At 39.9% G+C, this 18,076-nt stretch overlaps 1 protein-coding gene and 2 non-coding genes across 3 annotated transcripts; all 3 read right to left on the bottom strand.

The window, feature by feature from the left end:
• Positions 1 to 13,346: 13,346 nt before the first annotated feature.
• Positions 13,347 to 14,991, bottom strand: LOC138039975 (galanin receptor 2a-like). The gene has a single exon (XM_068885790.1). The coding sequence runs from the start codon at positions 14,400 to 14,402 to the stop codon at positions 13,347 to 13,349; it is 1,056 nt and encodes a 351-aa protein (XP_068741891.1). The 5' UTR covers positions 14,403 to 14,991.
• Positions 14,992 to 16,163: 1,172 nt separating this feature from the next.
• On the bottom strand, positions 16,164 to 16,235 carry Trnah-gug (transfer RNA histidin (anticodon GUG)). Its single transcript has one exon. It is a non-coding gene; the product is annotated as a tRNA-His (tRNA).
• Positions 16,236 to 16,665: 430 nt separating this feature from the next.
• Positions 16,666 to 16,737, bottom strand: Trnah-gug (transfer RNA histidin (anticodon GUG)). Its single transcript has one exon. It is a non-coding gene; the product is annotated as a tRNA-His (tRNA).
• Positions 16,738 to 18,076: the final 1,339 nt, after the last annotated feature.

Genomic DNA, 18,076 nt, shown 5'->3' with positions numbered 1-18,076 from the left:
CTCCTAAACGAGGTTGGTGACCTATCTTTTTTGGCATAATTTTATTCTCACTCATCCTCTGTGCTGTAAAATTAAAAAAATTTACGTCAGAAGAAAAAGTTACAGGAAAAAAAGTATTCGTAGCCATCACTCGTGGACACAAAATTGACCTTTTTAAGATGTGTACCTGAGTCAAAAAACAAACATTAAATTGCTCCTTTGAACAATACAATTCACCAATTTTGTTATTTCAAGAATTACGTCAAAACTGTGCTTCCTGTTCCTGCAAAACGTAGCGTGGAACAAACTTGTCCTTGATAGATGAAGTCGCAATGAGGCCTTCCAAGGGTTTATGGCGACAAGCGACATCGCTCCAAAATTGCAAAAAATGTAGCGACAAACTTGTTCTAGAACACCGACAGCCGACATAACCTAACGGGAAAAAAAACGACAATTTGCGACAGCGACAATCCATTTTTAATTTCGACAGAGCGACAGTTCATTTACTATGAAAAGGGGTGGGGGGGGGGGGGGGGGGGGAGAGGGAATGAAGAGATTATTGAGACTTGAGATCCAGTTGTGATGAGATCCCTGTTGAGTTCTCGAGTACTTATTGTCGCAGAGTGCCTACCTCTACTCCGATGCTTCACACATAGTTTTCATAGTAGCGGCTCATCCATGGCCCAACCCTCCGGCCAGATCTGGAAAATTGGCATGTCTCTGTTTCCGTGGTCTGAAGTGGCTCAACTGTAGAGTCTTCATCGGTGTCAATATCACCAATGACGGCGAAGACATCGTCGTCATCCGAGTCAGATTCCCTCTTGTCACTTCTGAGATAGAAATCAGCGGTGATCCTCTTCAATTTCTCTGGTTTGTTGCCAGCAGATGGAAGTTGGTGTTCCTTGAGGTACTTGTCATGTGTTGGTTTTAAAGTATACAAATTTTCGGAGCCCCCCCCCCCCCCCCATCCTAGCAGTGAACGTCTCATGTCTTATTACCTTTCGTGGTACAGAGGTCGACAAGTAGTCACGTGAGTCACACGCTTGTCACGATCGTGTCGCTTCTGTGCCATGCCTATATTTTTTTGATTTACCAAATCATTTAACTCCCTGAAGAAGTCAGGCCGTGCCTGACGCCATATTAGTAAATCAAAAAAACATATCCTCACAGCCGTACAACTAGCCTTGAAGTATTATTTTGTTTTTAATCAACAAATTATTTGCTGGTTAGACCTCCCAAGACCCGGCGCTTCCACTTTGGTTCAGCTGGCCCTTGCATAAAAAAACTAGACGCTCCATAAAGCGTACACTGGGTTGCTTTTGGTACGTGTTACACAAAAACAGAAGGCATTGAATAGGGTGGTAGTGAACTGCAGCGTTCTAGTTATTTTTTTCAAGGGGGGGTCATCAAGACCATTTGAGGGTCACCCACATGTCGCACCAGCAGAGGCCCTTCACGTTCACACCTTTAATTATTTTGTAATGTCCTGTCCCATTTTGAGGTCTTTTAGTTTTTTAAGCTTTGGTAATAAATTCAGTCTAAAGATAACAAAACACGCTCTAGAGTGAAATTCACTCCTTTCTTCTTTAAATAAATAGTATTAGTCTGCAAAAAACTAACTGCAAATTGCTCTGACCGACGTTTTCCAGCATGTCATGCATGTCTCTGAATCAAATTCTCATCGAAAGATTAATGACAATCGATCATAAAAAAACGAAAATTTCTGCAGTCTCTGACTTTTATGAACGAATGGAAAGGTCATGATATTTTGTCAAAAGGGAAAAAAATGATCACGTGCTAGGCAACCATAAAGGTGCACGTGATCACCTTATGTCAACTGAATTAACTACGGGAAAGAATGTTAATCGTTCGTCGTTTTCAGAGTAAAACAAAGTACTTTTTAGCCAAGAAACTTCCGTCTTTGGTTTTTTAATTTTGTTGTAATATTTAACTGAATATTTAGATTTCATCTGTTGGATCAGGAAGCCTTCTTTGCCGGGTTCCTGAGAAACGTATCTATTTTGACTTCAGGGTGAACTATTTACACAATCGCGAGGTTGAGCGCCAAGGAATTTTAAAATCTGAACATCTATGAGGTACAAAAACAGACTTGCGAATTATCGCAAATCACAATGCTGACAAGCACAAAAGCAGAAGAAATGGTTAATAAATATGAAGTTTGTTACTATCTGAATGTTTTTGTGTTAGAGTAAAGGGATATATTATCACGCAAATGATGTTATTTCATGACAATCGGAATTCCCAAAAAAGCGTGAGTTTCGTGTAAACAAGCTTCGCACTAGCAAGTCGTAGCAATGAATCGGATTAACCAGGAAGTTCAAGAAATATTGTTGGCTTCCCAAATAAATTTCATTTTACACTACAATGACAAAATCATTTGTCAGAGAAATAAAATTCCTGTCTCCTCGCGTATCACATTTCAACGCACGTATGCAAATTTGTTAACTCATTTTCACCGCTTCCCGATTCCCGCGAAATTTTTCTTCTTTCAAATATTAACAAAAATATTATTTCTCGTCAAGCGTTGCATCTTTTATGTTCAAATAACCGCTAAAAATAAAGATTTTTTAACGATCTATCCGTAGATATTGTTTCATAATAATATTCTCTGTCAAAATTTGCACAACAATCAAAACACAAAATAGAAACACACGCAACAAATTTAGTCGCATTTACCTCTTCGTCGAATTCTCATGATTAACACAGGAATTTTTAGTTCTTGTGAAAATCTTTCTCTATTCGTTAGCAATCACCCTTTCAAATTTCAGGGAAATCGACCGGTCTGCGAATATTTTATGAGTTTTTTGAAACAAACAACATATTCTCTATTAGAGGCAATCTTTCTTTCAAAAAATTCTTGGCTGTCACATTTCCAATTATTTTTTTTACCTGAAGACTGTGCAGAGAACAGAGATCACAGATCCACTTAAGGTGTTCGATTCCTTCTCTATCTTTGTTGAACCCATGAGTTACCAGAGAATTTTCCAGTTGATTTCAGTAATTCTACATAACATCACACTTGGTAAAATATTAGAAATACAGCTCACTTTGATTTCGGCTCGACGGGCGATAGTTGTTGTCGAAGTGCATTACTGCTCACTTTTAAGATTCCAGATATTTATTTTTCACGGCCAGTCTTGTTTATCCAATTGACGTTCCATTCTTGAGCTCCATAAGGGTATATTTTGTTTAAAGATGCACTAAAATATGAAGTGCACTTTAGACCCTGAGAAAACTGCAAGAAGATAGGCTTCGTGTATTGGGCTGACTTTAATTCTTATCAAAGAGAAACTGGAGCGTATAAATGTCATGCTTTGGCTTAGATGTTTGCGGCCCTTCACAGAATCGGCAGAATGAGTACGGTAGAATTCGTATGGTTGAAACATTTTGCTCCTGTGCGATTCAAACCTATTTGTGGCCTTTCCGCGCTGTTTCGTTTGAATAACCGACTTTCTTGTTGTCCTTCGATTCAACTGATTTAAGGTTTGCTTTATATTTCAAATCGAAGAAACACTGAGTACGAACGATCAGTTCGCAATACAAAAACACTAAATCAATTGTTAGAGAGGACCATCGCCAAAAACAGCCTGAAAATTTTAATCTTAAAAGTAATGGATTTTTTTCAAGCTTTCTTTTTGCTACTATCCTAGTGGTGTTTATTGCGCTTGAAGGTAATGGTTCTCGTGCAGTTCGAATACACTGGCATTACTTTAATATTTGTATTCGTATTTATATATTTCCACGGCGCCTTCAATTTTACTAGTAGATGAAACGACATCATACCCTTACTAAGCACTCACATTTTGACTCGCGAGAGTGCAAATGCATAACCCACCGAAGTTTCAAAATTTATGTTTCTGTGGAATATCTTGAAAGGGCCGTTTCGTCCCTTTCAGAAGAAGTTGACGCATTGACGCTCCCAGGGGAGATCTACATAGCGCTGATTGGTTTGTAAGTAACCCGCACGTGATTTCCAGATGACAGTTTCTTATTAAACAAAGGAAAGGAAGGCTCGTTTCAGCAGACGCTCGTGGGGGAGGAACGTGTGATGAATCTCTAAGAGAGTCTGCGCGAGAGGCTATCTAGTCATTAGACTTATTATAAATTAAAGTGGTTGATCTTGTATTAAAAACAAGGAAGTTTTTACGGGCGCTTACTCTTTTAATAACATGGGTGTCAAATTACTCCTTATGTTTGGCGTGACATTTCAGCGTTAATTAATGATTTCACATGTGAAATTACAATGCATCCATGGCAACTTTTCCTACAGTGGCAAAATGGCGTCTTATGAACGTAATTTGTTGCCCATGATATTTAATAGCTAATCAAATGTTCTACTCATGAAATTAGATAATAAGTTCACGCGCATTTTGTCCAAAATCCAATAATTTCCCGAACCTTTATATTCCCTAAATTCACTTGACACCATTTGATTATCGATACAAATTAAACAAAATTATAGGACGCAAAAAGTAAGCACGTTTTAGGGAACATTTGTATTCTAGCGAAAAGCGACAGCGACAATTGTATTGCAGCGAAAAAACGACAGCGACATTTTCCAACTACCTAAAATTGGTTCTTCAGACCACTACGCTATACTAGCAAGACCAATAGCTCCGACGATAAAGCATACAGTCATCAAATCTAAGACCCGTGATATGCGCGATAGTGCGTGGCTTGCACTAGCCCGCTGGATGACCCAAAATGATTGGCAATCCGTTCTGGACGCTCCATCATGGGAGGAAAAATATAATCTAATAATGTCTGAGCTAACCTCAGGAGTTAATATATTCCTTCCTGTACGGACTGTGAAGAAACATCCAACAAACCGCCCATGGATAACAAGTAAGATCAAGTCATGGATACGGAAACGACAGGCGGCATTTTTCAACCATGAAAAAGGCTCTTTCCCATTTAAACTTTGGCGAAACAAAGTTCAGCGTGAAATCAAGTCAGCGAAGCTGTTCTACTATCGCAACAAGGTGGCAGATGTACAGAACACTAATCCAAGAACTTGATGGAGGCAAATCAAAATGTTAGCTGGGCAAGCTGCACCGAAGGAATGGTATCATCAATTCCTGGAACCGAATATGGACACAAAAACTCTGGCAGATGATATTAATAAGTTCTTTGTGAGTCTTACAGACCACTTTTCACCAATAGTCCACACTGGCGCTCAACCTGTCCCTGAAGAGTTGTATGTAACAGTTGATGAGGTCATTAGATCTCTCTCATCAGTGAATGTGTCCAAAGCCATAGGACCAGATTGCTAACCTAACAGGCCGTTGAAAGAATTTGCCTACGAGCTGGCGCCACTCATAGAGGACTTATACAACCAGTCCTTAAGAGAAGGGGCGTTCCCTTCTCTTTTGAAATCATCAATCGTTACACCAGTTCCTAAAGTTAATCCACCAAATCACATTGAGTCTGACTTGAGACTTATATCATTAACATGTACTCTGGCTAAAGTCTTGGAGGGTTTTACTTCGTTCAAGATTATTATCACAGCTTGACGGAAAGATTGACGTGCGACAGTATGCACGCAAGGGGCACTCGACAATAGATGCGCTTTTGTACATGCTCCAAGCTATCTATGAAACCGTAGACGGCGGCAATGCAGGAGCACGAATCTTCTTCGCAGATTTTTGCAAAGGCTTCGACCTTATCCATCACAATATATTAATGAACGAACTTATACAGCTGGAAGTATCTCCTGCTTTACTCAGCTGGATAGCGGGCTTCTTAAGTGATCGACTACAGGCAGTCACGATAGGCGATAAGATATCAAACTGGCTCCCACTTAAGGGAGGTATACCCCAGGGAACAAGACTCGGTGTCGTGCTGTTTACTGTAATGACAAATAGACTACTCTTAGATTGGCACCTGAGAATTAAATTTGTAGACGACTCAACTGCTTTAGAGATAATATCAAGCAATTCATTAACCTATCTCAATACCGCTGTTAGTGATACCCACAGGTTTGCCATGGCACACAGGATGAGACTCAATCCTAAGAAATGCTTATCAAGTTCATGATCGAACCGAACTTTACTATCAGACCCATCAATCTAGGAGATAATATAATAGAAAGAGTACCGAGCTACAAGATCCTTGGAGTGCACTTACAGGAAGATTTGAAATGGGACATTCATGTCGACTATATGCACAAGAAAGCCTGTAAAAGGCTCTATTCTTTGCGAATTCTAAGACGTGCTGGTGTTGATCGAGAAAGTATCCTGAGGGTATACCTGACAACTATTAGACCAATCATGGAGTATGCCGTTGCGGTGTGGCAATCAATACCTGTTTCCCTTTCTGACAAACTAGAGTGAGTACAGAGACGTGCTCTCAAGATCATGTACCCAGCTGAAAGTTACAACAATGCTCTTCAACGTGCTCAAATAGTTAGCTTATCTACTAGACGCCACCAACTGTGTGTTAAATACATGGACAAAATCCGACTTATGGTTCACCCGTCACATAATTTGCTACCTAGGCGGGTTGGCTCCAATTGCCCATATGGCCTAAGGAACTTGAGATAATATAATAGAAAGTGTAAAACTAAACGAACTGAGGACCTTTTTATGTTTCAATATTTTGTTTAAATATTTTATTTTTCTTGTATATTGTGAAAAGTGTAAAACCAAACGAACTGAGTACTATTTTGTGCAAATATTATATTTTGCTTGTATATTGTACATGATTTTATATAGATTTTATATTTTTATAACATCCCATATTCTAGTTCCATAATTTAGTATGTAATACTACAAGAGAACTTAATAAACTATTATTAGCTCTAGCCAAATAGGCGACAGGTGGGCTGGACTGAATGGGCGCCGGACAAAGCGACATCAGAACCCCCCTTGGAAGGCCTCCGCAATGATTAGACTAGTAACTTGAGCAAGTTATATCTCGCAAACGAGCTCGGCGACCTATTTTTTTAATTGTACATTTCGAGTCACCATAATGTTGGGAACAATCGAGAAAAGTTCTAAAAAAATCTTACGACAACTTCTATTACTAAGGAATCACCTTAAAGACAATCCTAGACAAAAATAGCCTTCAACTTCGGTGGCCTTTTAGCAAACGGCCTCTGAATAAACAGGTTACCAATACTCAAGAAAAACGGATTAAATTTACCACATGGTAGAAAATTAAGTGGCGCAAAACCCATTGTACACGGCTTGACATCCATTTCAGGTTCTGCAAGATTAAATTTTACAAAAATATCGCTTAAACCATTGTTCCCTTCTTTGGACCCAGCTCAGTCGATAGATTAATATAATCTATTTGCTTCCTTCCAATACCTAAGATCTTCTGCATAAACGCTTTTCTGGATCTGAAATCACTCTTTCACTACAGGAATCGTGTTTATAATAAGAAACTCGGAAAAAAAAACCCAAAAAAGAACCCGACGTTTCGGACTCATATTTTGTTTTTAGAACTGTGTATCGGAATCGTTATTATTAATTAAAGTGCACCTAACCCCAAAATATTTTTTTTCGCTAAAATGAATCTTTGCAACTGCTCGAAACGCATTGCGGCCATTTTTTCATTGTTCTAACAAATCCTGGCATTTTATAGGCTTCGAAAGTAGCGAAAATCCAAGCATCTTTTGTTCACGACCGAGTCAGAAGGGGAGTGGGTCTATTCCTGATTTGACGTCACAAACTGATTTACATTGCATTAACTCTTTGTAAAAATGCATGCAAAATAGATAGTGACGTCAAATCAGGAATAGACCCACTCCCCTTCTGACTCGGTCGTGAACAAAAGATGCTTGGATTTTCGCAACTTTCGAAGCCCATAAAATACCAGGATTTGTTCGAAAAATAAAAAAAATGACCGCAATGCGTTTCGAACAGTTGCAAAGATTCACTTTAGCAAAAAAAATATTTTGGGGTTAGGTGCACTTTAACACACGAGATCTGGTAAATCCTTACTGACGGAATTGACTCAAATAAAACTGAGCCGGGGTGGGAGCTAACACTGAAATTTTTCGAATTTAACGAACTCTTCGATTTTCCTCTAATTTTATTCACAACTGTGGGAAACCGGTTTCTAAGTACTAAAGGCTCGTTTACCCGCCCGAAAAAAATTGGAACGGCTCGGATAAAATTTTACTTCTTAATGTACTTGACCAAGAGAAAATTAGGGGACAGAGACGGAGGCTCAGGGCGTTGGCCGGGATATGTCATGTCCACGAAAGTTATTTTTAGACGAGCGGAAGTCTTTGTTCTAGGGGAAGTCTGTCTTCCGAGACGTCCGCATGCAGTCTTGCCTCGCTCTTAGGTTCTTAGTGAAAAGAGAAAATGACGGCGCACGTGAAAGGCTGATGAATATTTATTTTCTTTCAAGCATCGGATCGAGGTAGGCCTGCATGCGGACGTCTCGGAAGACTTCCACTCGTCTAAAATCCAGAAAAAACAACGTGTACGTGTAAACAACAGGCACCAGTTGTTCAAACGATGGATAGCGCTATCCACTGGATTTTTCACTATCCACTGGATAACTTTATTGGTTTTGCTAGTGTTTATCCGCTGGATAGCGCTATCCAACGTTTGAACAACTGGCCCCAGATGTCGTCTGCAACCGGTACTTGTTTCTAAGTGGGTTTTTTTCCTTTTTTTTTTGCGATTTGAGCCTGAAGACGTTCTCAGCAATGTTCTTAAAGTTGTGTAGTAAAGTTCGACGACAAACTGCGTTGTTCTTCAGTATAGCGAGATAGACTATTGATCGAGTTACGAGTTGAGTTGAGTTTGAGTTGAGTTTGAGTTAAGATTGAGTTAATATTGAGTTACGGTTTTTGGCATTTTTGGCACTTAAATCTAATAAATATTAATTAGAAGTCACTGAGAAGACCACGAAACACCGTTTTCGTGAAGTGCACAGGTGTATATTTGTGAAATGGTTTTAAACTGATCAAAACAATCTTTCATGCACGGCAGTATTCTTGTTTAACACTGCCAGTTTCAGCACTTGGACTCCTTCGATTTGACTACTGCCTGTTTTGCTGTTATGTGGTCTCGTCGATCAGTAGTCCCTTCAGAAGATTATTCCAAGCCGACCACATGGCTGATAAAAAGACCAGACCACAACACCATACTCTTTCCGACTAGTGTGTGCACAGTTTATGAACGTTGAAGGTTGTGAGACGAGACTTGCGATTTACAGTCCTTATTCGCGAAGACTTGAAAGTCTAACCATTTGCGGATGATATTACAAAGGCAGCACTTTCTCCTCAATTATTTTAAGACCTTGAGTGTTGCGGGTCCGACCGGAGTCGAACTCACGATCTCCTGCATAACAAACTGATCCACCGGCGCGCGGTTGTTCCTTTTAGCGATCAAGTCTATCGACGCAGAAAAGATGTCTTCTTGTAAGGCTAAGGATGGGATTTACTGTTAAGCCAGCTTATAGCCCTGGCGGCTAAACGATGAAACGTACCGTTTGTCGTCCAGCAGCGTGGTTTTCATGATCGGCTACCACACAAAACGTTATCGGAACTAGTGAGCTGCAGGAGTGTTTATGTAAAATATGGAATCCGGAACCTGGAACGCGTTTTTTCCCTTACTGATCCTAGCCTTTGAACAGAAGTGCCTTTGTCAGTTCTCATTAATGTTCTTGCAAAAACAAAAGAAACCGAGCACGAAAAACCAAAATTAATTAACAAGTAAACAAATAAACAATGAGAAATAACTGTAAACTGCTTTATGCAACATGATTTAAAGCGGTGCAAGTTTTAGGATGGTAGAAGTGTAGACAGAAAGAAATGTTTATCGTGATTTGGTCAGATCATAGACATACTTTCAATTTCAATACTCTGATTTCAAAACTTGTCTGTTGACCTTTTTTTAACCGGTTGAGTAGAGATCCAAACAGACAATTTTTAATTAACAATTAAAGATCACCACTTCGAAAGCTTGCCGACGACTCTGCGGTTAACTATCAACATTCCATTGCGTGAGAACCAGAACCCGGAGTACGCAAAGATCCCAAGTCTTACCATGTAGAATGGGAAACAGAAGGTGAGCGAAACAAACTTCTTTTCATAGTGTTTTCACTGATTAGTAACAAGTCATATTTTAGAAAGGGGTCAGTATAGATTTCGAAAAACAATGCGAATCGCACCCGTCACCTTTCTAGTCACAAAGTAACTCGCGAACCGGGCACCGTGACACAATCCGGGCTGCAGGTCTAAAACACGAGTCACTTTTGAAGGGTTACTCGTGGCAGGTAACCCAACACCCTAATTGATTTGGGTAACCATGGACCTAAACTTGGCTTTTAGGCCTAGGGTTAGACAAATTGAGGGTTTGGGGTTACTTTCGAAAAGGTAAAACAATGACCTGCAAGTACGAGTGACCCGTCAAACTGAAACTGACCTTTGTTTTAGACCCCACCCAATCTCGCCGTTTTCGAAGTTGTAGGGGAAAAAAACTATTGACTTTTCTCATGAATGCCCAAAGTCATAGTGCAATCAACATTGAAAAGGGGGGAAGGGGTTGTATTTTGGGTTGGTGTCACCATCTTTTTGGCTGGGATTGTAGCTAGGCAACTAGACGTCATAGCGGACCGAGGTAGGGATTAATGTGCATTTAATACCACCAAGGCCAGGCGAAACAATCTAGCATTACTTTTAACATCTTGTCTCTTTCATTTTTGCAGTGAAATGGTTTTCCGACATGTGTGACTAGGTCAAACATTTTCATTTAATAAATGCTCGGGCAGTTCGGCTCGTTTAACTGCCTACATTACAAAATTTCGGTGAATAGCAAACGTAACAATTGTGTTGACGCATTGATTTTTAGAATTTCAGCGGTTATGAGCAAAAAGCGTAATGCGGGCTCACTTCGTCAAATGTTTTTCCTGTTTCGTTTACGGCGTTTTGATCGACCATGATGCCGGACGACGAATACGGTTCATCGTAGCGGCCGGGCCGGCTTTAACTGGCTAAACAATAAAGCCCATGTATCCCTCTAAGAAGACATCGTCTTGACGTCGATAGACTTAACAGCAGCAACGAGAATGATGCCGCGAAAGGTGTAATAATTATAATTGTTTTGATCATTGGAAAGCCATGCCATTTTGCAAATTGTTATGCAAATATATCTTTCAACGCGGAGAAAACAGTTTTCGAAGTGACTTGTACTGAATATTTATTACTTTTAATTCCGAAAAACGCCAAAAACTGTAACTCAATCTTAACTCAAACTCAACTCAAACTTAACTCAAACTCAACTCAACTCGTAACTCGATGAATAGCCGATCCCCAGTATATCATGCAATAAACTGAAATCACATTTTTAGAGTAACAAATCGTCCCTGGATTTGTTCTTAGTATATTCCTAAAATTTTGATTAATCTCAACCTCAAACTTCTTATAAAAAAAAAGTGTATATGAATCGGCAACGGAAGTTGGTAACTCGAGGCCCACGGTTCGATATTCAAAGGCTCCTCTTATGGAAATTAGCTGGCTTTCGTAAAAATATTGAAGATCCGTTACCAGGATTCATGCTAAGAAAGAAGTAAAATGGTTCTCTGGTAAAAAGTTTTGAAAAAACTATGAGCTTTCGACAGACTGAACTGCTGCCTTCAACGGATAAAAATGTGTGAAACCTTAAAAGCGAAAGAAATTTAAATATAACGAAAAATTCGCATAAATTAAACGATAAAAGCACGACAGTTTCTGCATTATTAAGAGTGACGCTGTTGCCTCCTTCCACGATTGATTGAACTCAATCGATCAGCATATTTCTCTCGCCATCGAACACGAGTCCAACGGCCAACTACCCTTTCTTGACACCCTCATTTCGCGCGATAACGGAAAACTTTTGGTCGACATCTACCGCAAACCCACGCATACGGATAGATATCTTGACTTCCATTCACACCATGACAGGAAACACAAAATCAGCACCGCTGAGACACTCCTGCATCGAGCTTTGAATCTCCCCAACACACAAGTTGGAAAGACCCGTGAAACCGCTCGTGTTTGCGCCGCTTTACACTCCAACGGCTATCCCAAAAAAATCGCTTCTGGTGGTATAAGAAAGAAAGCAAGGCCTCCACCACCTACACCTACTCCAGAAGAGTTGGTTGGTATGTTCTTTAAATGGGCTGAGCCAACAAACCGACGCAACTTTGCAGTCCTTCCCTACATCAAAGGCATCACGGAATCTCTCACAAGAATCCTCAAGGAACACGACATCCAAGTCACTAGCAGACCAGTTAAAACTTTACAACAGCATTTCCCTATCCCTAAGTTTCGACCTGCCGGAGACGACCAGTGCAATGTCATCTATAAAATTCCATGCGCATCTTGCCCGTGGAGCTACAGTGGCGAAACTAAATGATCCGTTACTACTAGGAGAAAGGAACATATGAGGAACTTAAAGCATTGTACTAAAGGCTCAAATGTCGCAAAACACGCGTGGACTTTTAATCATGATATTGACTTTAACAATTCTAAAATCATTGACAAAGCGAACAACCGAAGTAGAAAGATATTGGAGTCATGGCACACGGCAAAAACTGCTGCATGGGGCAGACAATAATTCGTGGCCGTTGCCAAGACAATATCACATTCTCTTAAAGAAACACTAATTTTCTTAGCATTTTTAACATTCTTTCTACTACATGCTTTTATCCTTTAATTTATGCGAATTTTTCGTTATATTTAAATTTCTTTCGCTTTTAGGCCTCACACATTTTTATCCGTCGAAGGCAGCAGTTCAGTCTGTCGAAAGCTCATAGTTTTTTCAAAACTTTTTACCAGAGGACGATTTTACTTCTTTCTTAGCTGGCTTTGGTTTTTCTACTGAAAGGGATCTCCATTATAAATAAAGTTGACGTGAATATTTGTTGTCCAAGAGGACCAGGAGTACATTGTGACTTTTTATCTCACTGAAGGTGTATTGGATATCTTTTAGCTTAGATAAATCCTCAAACTCGAGTCTTTCCCTTTTTTCCCCCCTGGAGGATAAATAGCCGCCGTTATTCATGTTAGGGTTGGTTGTTTCGTTTCATTTCACATCAGGCACCATCTCTGTCGATTTTCGAACTCTCAGGCTGTTTTTGTGTTATTTGAGGCTTTACTTTCGATTCAGTTTCACTGCCAATATTAACACAAAATTAATGGCTGGCATGCTGTTACGAATTTTGAACAGCAGGTGTTTTCATAATGTGGGTAATGTTCCTGTTTTCCAATAATACGCTTTTCTTGAGCCAACAATAAGTTATTGACGTGTACTTCTGCGATCGCTCCTTGCAATTTTATTACGTTCATTATCTAAATTAAAAACTTAAGAATCGAGGAAAGACGGAACATTCTCAACAGCCTGTTATCGGAAACTTGAAATACCGGGAAGCTGTCTTCTATTGCACTTCATGCTGGTATTTTTAATAAATTCTAGGCCAACCGTCGCTGGTCCCACAGTGCACCTTCTCGTTTTCTTCGTGAAAATACGTTTCAAATTTTCTCGATAATTGGAGCTTTGAAATGCGTATAATAACGGATTCAAACACGAACCAAGAAGCAAAATAAAGCTCGCCAGGCTATGAACAACGTACATTGTTTCATAATTTTGGTTCACTGTTTCAACTGTTTCAGGGGCTGTAAGTGCCAAATACAATTGAAAAAACAAGGATGGACTATAACAGGTGCAGAAGCTGACACTAACCACTAACGAAGTTTGCGCTAATTTTTTCTTTGCCGCTAACTGTGCATGGTCACCGCAAGCTACGTTTCCTGAACAAATCGTTCTTGTAATGAAGATTCCTCTTAAAATCTGCACATAGCAGAACATCAATAGGCAAGCACCGCCAAGAAACATTATATTAATCGCCATGATGTAAATCTTCATTGATGCTCCTTTTTCAATCGACCAGGGATCGAGACATCGTTTTGTTTTTTCGTTGAAGTCGCTCCAAATAACAAATGGCAGACAGAAAGTCACTGCCAAGGCCCATGTTAGGCCTATAGCGAAACCAATGTTGTTTTTCGTGAGTCTATAGCGAATTATAAAGGGAGTGGCGATGGCATTATATCGATCAGTAGCTAGGAAAATTAAGGATGTAAACCCTGCACATTTTGCCAGTTTGGGAAGGAAATTCCCAGTGAACGCTTTACAAATGACTTGTCCGGCCATCCCACCGATGTGATTGTCCGTAATATCTAAAGCCATGCGGATCGGACAGAAGATTAAAGATACCAAATCTGCCGCTGCCAGGTTCGCAAGGAGGTAGTTGGTTGTTGTGTGCATAGTCTTATTCTTGAGTACAATGAATAAAATGAGTGCATTTTGAATAATCCCCACAACCACGATCATCTCTTGCAGAGTCCATAATGTGACATTAAAAGCTGACTTAGAGTTATGGTAGGAAGAAAACACTGCCATTCTGACAAATCTTGGGGGAATGTTCAGTGTTTTGAAACAGTTAATGCAGCTGTGTATATTTAGAGGTCTTTAGATAACGTGTAAAAAAGAGGTTATTTAAATGTGGTCTCTAAGTGTCATTCAGTTCTCATCATTTCAAATTAAAAATTAAAGCGTTAAATTCTTAGCTTTTGTGTGAACGTGCTCTGATAGGCTACAAAAGCTGGGACAGAGGCGTGTGACAGAATCCCATCTTCGACATTATCATTTTCCACAAGGTGCTAGGTGACAATTAACATCTTTCCTATTCCTGTCTTTTGTCAAAATTAAAAAGGGCCAGAGTGCTAGTTCATCTGAACTCCACTAGACCGAGTTGGTGGTAAGGCCAGGGAGATTCAAAATATTCAGATAGTAATGAAGTATCACGCCGCCATTTTTTCATAGCCGGGTGTAGTTCACAAGTAAATTCTTCAGTTGATAACCTCGTTTTGTTATATATTCAACAAAATATCACGTTTCTGATTGGTTAATGACGAATGCATAAATGGGCTGTGCAAAGGAAGTTGCTATGAAAACACAGCAATGGAGTAATGTTTTTGATTATATAAGAAATTTAAAAAATCATGTGAATTTGCTCGTGCTTTTAGTGATTAATATTATGGTCACTCGTCCTGTTTTGAAAGTTCTCGAATTGCACTCGACTTCGCAAGTGCTTTCAAACCAACGCTCGTCTTCATGAATCACGAAATACACTCGCGTCGTTTACTGAACCGTTTAACCAAGGTAAATCAACGTCCACAACTTTGCGCTGCGTTCTAAAATAGCAGATGGCATTACCCAAATCGGGGACAGCTATTCTTAGAGTTATTTTCATAGAGTTATGTCGCAGAGTTAGAGTTAAGTTTCCAAAATCCTGAATTCAAGATTTTGGCCTGGACTGCCAAAATATTGAAAGTCCCGAGAATTTTTCGGGCCCGAAAAGCCAGTCGTCAAACTGCAATCTGCTTATTTTGAAAAGCGAATCCTTTAACATGTTTTTAATGTAAGAAAAAGGAAGAGGATTGCGAAGTTTGATGGCTTGGAACCTCGGCGTTGCGAAGATATAAAGAGAATTGTGGCACCCGAAATAGGCCCCAAAACTTTCGGGCCTTTTGAGAAACAGGCCACAGGATTCGAACCTGGATTATTGTGGCCACAACGCAGTGTCCTAACCACTAGACGATCGCAGCTTGCTGTATTGATGTAAAGGAAATCGGGGGAGTTAGTTTGGTGGTAATATTCATGGCAAATAAAAAAATCATTGGATGACATTGCCGGGACCAGGATTCGAACCTGGGTTACTGCGGCCACAACGCAGCGTCCTCATTACTAGACGATCCCAGCTTTGTTGTTTTGTGTTAATGAAATCGGGGGAGTTACTTTGCTGGTAATATTCATAGTAAATAAAAAAAAGCCATTGGATGATATGGCCGGGACCAGGATTCGAACCTAGGTTATTGCGGCCACAACGCAGTGTCCTAACCACTAGACGATCGCGGCTTGATGTATTGAGGTGAAGGAAATCAAGGGAGTTACTTTGCTGATAATATTCATGGCAAATAATAAAAGAAATCATTGGATTACATTGGCGGGACCGGGATTCGAACCTGGGTTACTGCGGCCAGAACGCAGTGTCCTAACCACAAGACGATCGCGGCTTGCTGTATTGATGTAAAGGAAATCGGGAGAGTTAGTTTGCTGGTAATATTCATGGCAAATAATGAAAAAATCATTGGATGACAATGCCGGGACCAGGATTCGAACCTGGGTTACTGCGGCCACAACGCAGTGTCCTAACCACTAGACGATCCCGGCTTTGTTGTTTGGTGTTAATGAAATCGGGGGAGTTACTCTGCTGATAATATTCATAGTAAATGAAAAAAAAAAGTCATTGGATAGACCTTATTCATAAATGGCGGTCAATTTATAATTCTTTTGTCGAAGTGCAAATTGGCCTACCAAGCCTCGATACCCTACAGTGAATTAAAAAGAATTCTTGCTCTAAAATGAGGCTTGGTAGGCTAATTTGCAAGTGGACAAAAGAATTATAAATGTGACCGCCATTTATGAATAAGGTCTATGACATTGCCGGGACCAGGATTCGAACCTAGGTTATTGCGGCCACAACGCAGTGTCCTAACCACTAGACGATCGCGGCTTTGTTGTATTGAGGTAAAGGAAATCAAGGGAGTTACTTTGCTGATAATATTCATGGCAAATAATAAAAGAAATCTTTGGATTACATTGCCGGGACCAGGATTCGAACCTGGGTTACTGCGGCCACAACGCAGTGTCCTAACCACTAGACGATCGCGGCTTGCTGTACCGATGCAAAGAAAATCGGGGAAGTTACTTTGCTGATAATATTCATGGCAAATAATAAAAGAAATCATTGGATTGCATTGCCGGGACCAGGATTCGAACCTGGGTTATTGCGGCCACAACGCACCACTCCTAACCACTAGACGATCGCGGCTTGCTGTATTGATGCAAAGAAAATCGGGGAAGTTACTTTGCTGATAATATTCATGGCAAATAATTAACAATTATTGGACGAGGTTGAGCAAAATATCGTGATTTGTCAGAAGCGAGCAGATCAATTATTTGCCGAAGCCGAAAGCTGACGCGCATAAGCAGAATATTATTTGCAGCAAAACAATTATTTGTAGGCAGTTATTTGCAGGTCACGTGGTGGACTCTCGGCCAACGAAAAGGAAGGAAAAAATACATCGATTGATAATAAAAGGAACCCTTGGATGATATTGCTGGGACCAGAATTCGAACCTAGGTTATTGCGGCCACAACGCAGTGTCCTTTTTCTTTTCTCTCTAAAAAGGCTCAAAAAGAGCTTTTTTATTTACACATAAAATAAATAAATAAATAAATAAAATAAAATAAATAAGTAAATAAATAAATAAATATTAACCGAGTTCAATTTACAAATCACAGCAAATGTAACGTTTTAACGTCATTAGAATGTAAATACTAAACGATTTCCGTCCACTCTGGCAAAAGCTTCGCCCAGACACCATGTGGTCTTAAAACTTTCATGATTCTGTCTAATACAAGATATCTTAAACTTAAACCGTAAGTGGGCTTTGATTGCAGATTTGAAAAGTGCTTCCGGTGTTACAGTGATTTGGTGAGCTCTATGTTACACAATCGACGTATGCATAGAATATCTCGCCACTGATAAAGTCCAGTTTAATAAATCAACTTGTGGTTTGCTTAAAAGCCTACCACGTCTATCTAGTAATTTAGTATGCCTCGAAAGTGATTTATTACTTCCTAAGATCCTGTTAATAAAGGTTTGGACAAAGGCCCAAAAATTCATAATAGGTAAACAATCAAGAAATGCATGTTCTATGGTGTCTGTTAAACCACATCTATAGCAACTGTCTTAGTCTAGGATTTCCATCTTTCGCAGCGAAAGAGCGGTTGGGATCACTCGGTGTACGATCTTCCAATTAAGGTCTCCTTGTCGGTTGGTTATCAGTGGAGAGAAAACAACTCTCCACTGCTCAGATTCAAAAACGGGCTCTGGTTGCAAGGTTCTTTTTTCAGTAATCCGTAGCCGGCATTACTGGTTTCTTGGACTGGTGTAACTGGTGGTAAAAATGACGCGTCTTGCATTGCAGAAGATCAGTAGGAGGCTG

This window comes from Montipora capricornis, chromosome 3 (assembly GCF_036669925.1).
Source record: "Montipora capricornis isolate CH-2021 chromosome 3, ASM3666992v2, whole genome shotgun sequence".
NCBI classification, from domain to species: domain Eukaryota; kingdom Metazoa; phylum Cnidaria; class Anthozoa; order Scleractinia; family Acroporidae; genus Montipora; species Montipora capricornis.
The sequence above is the reverse complement of the archived record's forward strand: the minus strand, read 5'-3'. Positions and strand labels throughout refer to the sequence as shown.

What these genes read in the sequence shown, in the direction of transcription:
- LOC138039975 (XM_068885790.1), bottom strand. Translation starts at nt 14,402, where the DNA reads ATGGCAGTGTTTTCTTCCTACCATAACTCTAAGTCAGCTTTTAATGTC.